The sequence below is a fragment of the Elephantulus edwardii genome, unplaced genomic scaffold (genome assembly GCF_000299155.1).
Source record: "Elephantulus edwardii isolate Elephantulus edwardi_28Jun2011 unplaced genomic scaffold, EleEdw1.0 scaffold00356, whole genome shotgun sequence".
In the NCBI taxonomy this organism is placed as follows: Eukaryota; Metazoa; Chordata; class Mammalia; order Macroscelidea; family Macroscelididae; genus Elephantulus; species Elephantulus edwardii.
The window spans coordinates 576,181-580,009 of record NW_006400106.1 but is presented as its reverse complement, the minus strand read 5'-3'; the positions used below and the strand labels follow the sequence as shown (position 1 = coordinate 580,009).

Sequence of the window (3,829 nt, the reverse complement as noted above, 5' to 3'; positions counted from 1 at the left end):
TTTAATCTGTTGTATGATCGGGGCACAAAATTTGGCCTTTTCACCCCAGGATCCAGGATTGAAAGCATCTTGATGTCTTTGCCTCTAACTGCCCGGTAAGGATATATAACCTTTTTAAAAATGAATTATATGATACCTATCGATGTATTTAACTACTTTAAAATTTTAGCTACTTTTTGTGATTTGAGTAAAAGCTTACAGAGCAAATGGGTATTTCCAACCATTCATACACATTTATTTTGTATTTATTTGTAACAATTATAATACCCACAATGTAATTGCACCTCTCCCACATACTCCCTATAATTCTCATCTCCCTTAAGGAGATAAAATCAACTATTTCATCCTCTCTGTATTCCCTAACCCTATGTACTATGAATGTACTTTCTAACGTCAGGCTTAGATTTGATTTTTCTGATTTTATAGGAAAATAAAGATAAAATAATCCTGGAAATCAAATTAGATATTTAAAATTTTTTTCATCAATGATATACATTTTATAACATTAATTACAGTAGATTAATATAATGAATTATGATGTCTGATTAATTTATAGAGCGTTCTGATGGTGTAGTTGACAGGGAGTTACATTGCTAACCCAAAGGTGATTCTTCTGTGTTGGTTCAAATCTACTAGCAGAAAAAAAGGCCATCTCCTTCCTTGTTATTCATAGTTTCTTAAAATCTGCTAGAGGGTCAGTCATGAGTTGATTTTGACTTGACAACAGTGAATTAAGTTTGAACAGTATATTGAATATTGCTTGTCCCTTCACCCAAATTAAGCATTAAGTAGATACTTAATAATTTTTACTCTTGTGTCCCTGGCTCTGTTCACCATCCCAGATGAATTCTGTATATAAACCTTTCCTTAGCTTTTTAAATTTTCTTTTTTTTTTTTTTTAGCTTTTTAAATTTTCTAAGATAATTTATTTTCTCTTCTTTAATTTTCTAAGATGATTTATTTACCTGTTTATTAAATTTTATTAAAAAATAATTAAAACATTCAAAAAGCCAAATTGGGTTTTTAAGGGGTGTGGCATGAATAGTGTACCCCTTTGCCAGTGAGAAAGTGGGGTGATGGTGGTGTCTCAGGAGTCTTTTTAACTTCTACTAAGTTTTTAGGAAAAGCTAATTGACAAACTTTATTTGACTACATAGCTTTTTAAAATTAACTCTTTTAGAAATTAATGTTCTTGGTGAAAATATCTCTCTAGGCTGAGGTATAAAGCCTGTTTGAAAGGCTGAGGGGTATTTCAGACATTCAGCATTCTCTTTTTGTGTTTTACATGTGACTCCATCAAGTATCCATCAGTGCTAATTGAGTTTGAGAATTTTAAAGCCATTTAGACAGAGCATAGTGGCTTAGTGGTAAGGAGTGTGATACTAGCCCAAAGACAGATGGTTCAAATCCTTCAGCTACTCTGCAGGAGAAGAATGAGCAGTCTCCTTCCATGCAGTTTACTATCTCAGAAAACCTGCTGGAGGTTCAGCTGTGGGTCAGTTCTGACTTGACAGTACATAACAACAAAAGTAGACATACATATGTATATATGTTGTTTTTGCTGCTTTTGAGATAATAATATTTAAGATCCATACTTTTTTTTTTCTTGGCTATAAGAAAGTAAGAATGATACGTGTCTAGAGGGAAATAGAAACGATCAGTAAAAAATATCATAGCTTGCTTTACTGGCTGACGTTAGAGTCCTGCTTTGCCATCTACACTGCAGTCATCTAGACTTCTAGGAATTCAACTCATTGCCATCATGTCAAACTGACTCTAAGCCGACCCTTTATTGGGTTTTCAGAGACTGTAAATTGCAAGGGCGAAGATTGTTTCTCTTTTCTCCCTTGGAGCCGCTGGCCGATTCTAACCATCAGAGAGGCATTACTCTTAAGATTAGTGGCTAGACTCTTCTTTCCATGATGCCACTAGGGCTCTCTTAGGAAATCAACATTGTGAAATCACCACCCTCTGCAGCCGTCACTACCTCATGAGTGGTATTGATTCTTTCCTTGTTTAACCAGTGTTTCCAGAATTTCATGTCCTTAGCTGAAAACTCTTGAATATCACTGTTATATAGTCAAATCACACTATAGGGGAGAAGAGAATAAAATAGACATGAGCACTTAAGATTTTTAGTAGGCTGAGTGATCACTTATTAAAATGCAGAACCCAAGTTGTAGTTGTGGGCAGATTATAAAGAAATTCTTTGATCATTCAAATAGAATTAACAGGATCAGCCACTTATGACTTCTTGTATTCAGCACCCTGGAGCCCTGGCACTACAATGGTTAAACTTAGTTGATTTTTTGAACTCATTTAATGATTCTGCGGGAGAAAGGCTTGGGACACTGTTTCTATAAAGATTACCACTTAGATATTTCTGGGGCAGTTCTTTCTGTCACCTGGTATCACCTGGTATCCAGTCCTACTTAACAGCTCCTTATCAATCACAACACATAGCCTGAGCTCAGAAGTCTATAAACTTAGTGGGTCAAATTCAAATCCACCGTGGTCTATTTTTATTTAGCCTTCAAGCTAAGAATGTAGCCTTGGGGTGGTGAACACACTTTGTTGTAAGCAAAAAGATTGGTAGTTCAAATTCACCCAGCTGTGCCTTAGAAGAAAGACTTGCTGGTTATTTTCTGAGAGGCCAAGGACTGAAGACTAGAAAGAGAATAGAGCCCCACTCTGACACACATGGGGCTCAGCGCTGGAGTCAACACTGTAGCAACTGGAATTGGACAGCTAAAAGTGGGTTTTATAAAGGATTGTAAAAACCCTGAAGCCAAAGAACATTAGCAGAAACTTTATGTGCCCTTTACTGAAAAAGTTTGATCTTTGATCCAAAACAGTTTTTCCTAAAACTTCATGTTAAAAATTAGCCATTTTTGGCCACATTTGTCCACTGTAAGTCACATTATTTGCATCAATATAGTTTTTGAAATAAAATTTTAAAAAGGAAAAGTTTTAATTAGAAACTTGGTAATATGTATAGTTGTTAGAAAGTATAACACATCACAATAAACATGTAACCATTAAGTTGAGGAAAGTTTGTTCATGGGTCACTTGATGTTCTATGAAGCCATGATTTAATGAAGCAAAAGTGTATTTAAACTCTGGAGTATTAATATAATGTTAGCCAATGTATGCCTAAGAAATAGTAAGAAGTTTGCTTTTATTGTTGTTCTTGTATGCTTTTGGGTTGATTCTGACTCATGGTGACCCTATAAGACAGGAGAGTTACCCCATAGAGTTTCCAAGGCTGTTCTTATAGGAGCAGATCATTAGGTCTTTTCTCCCATGGAGCAAGTAGTGGGTTCATATCACTGACCATTCAGTTAATAGCCAAGCGCTTAACCAACAAACAACCAAAAAGTAGAGCTTTCCATATAGTTTCTTAATATGATTATGTTTATGGGAACAGATTATCTTCTCTATCTCCTGCAGAGTGGCTTGTAGGTTTGAACCTACCATATGTTTGAACCTGTGGCCTTTTGGTTAACAGCCCAGCACTTATTCCATTGTATCATTAGGATTTTCATATTTAAAAGCCTAATGGGCTTATGGCATAGTAGGCACAATACAGACAAAGAAGTAAATTGCTGCTTTTTAAACGTTTCTTATACATTTAGAAATTTTTCATTTCTTTTGAAATAACATAAAAGAAGTATAGGGCAGTATGTGTCATTTATAACTGTTGTTATTCTTTCCTTTTGTTTTGTTCTTAAATAGATGGGAATACATGCATTCACCCTCAGAGAATTCCAAAGAAGCTGAAATTCTGGAAGTTCTGCGTCATCCCAGGGATTGGGTGCATTGATGCAGG

General features: G+C 35.3%; 1 protein-coding gene across 1 annotated transcript in view; it reads left to right on the top strand.

The window, feature by feature from the left end:
* CPOX (coproporphyrinogen oxidase) overlaps positions 1-3,823 on the top strand; it is a 36,485-nt gene extending 32,662 nt beyond the window's left edge. The window contains exons 8-9 of the mRNA XM_006901996.1: positions 66-95; positions 3,736-3,823. Of these exons, the coding sequence (XP_006902058.1) occupies positions 66-95; positions 3,736-3,823 (118 nt within the window). The remainder of the gene's footprint in view (positions 1-65; positions 96-3,735) is intronic.
* Positions 3,824-3,829: the final 6 nt, after the last annotated feature.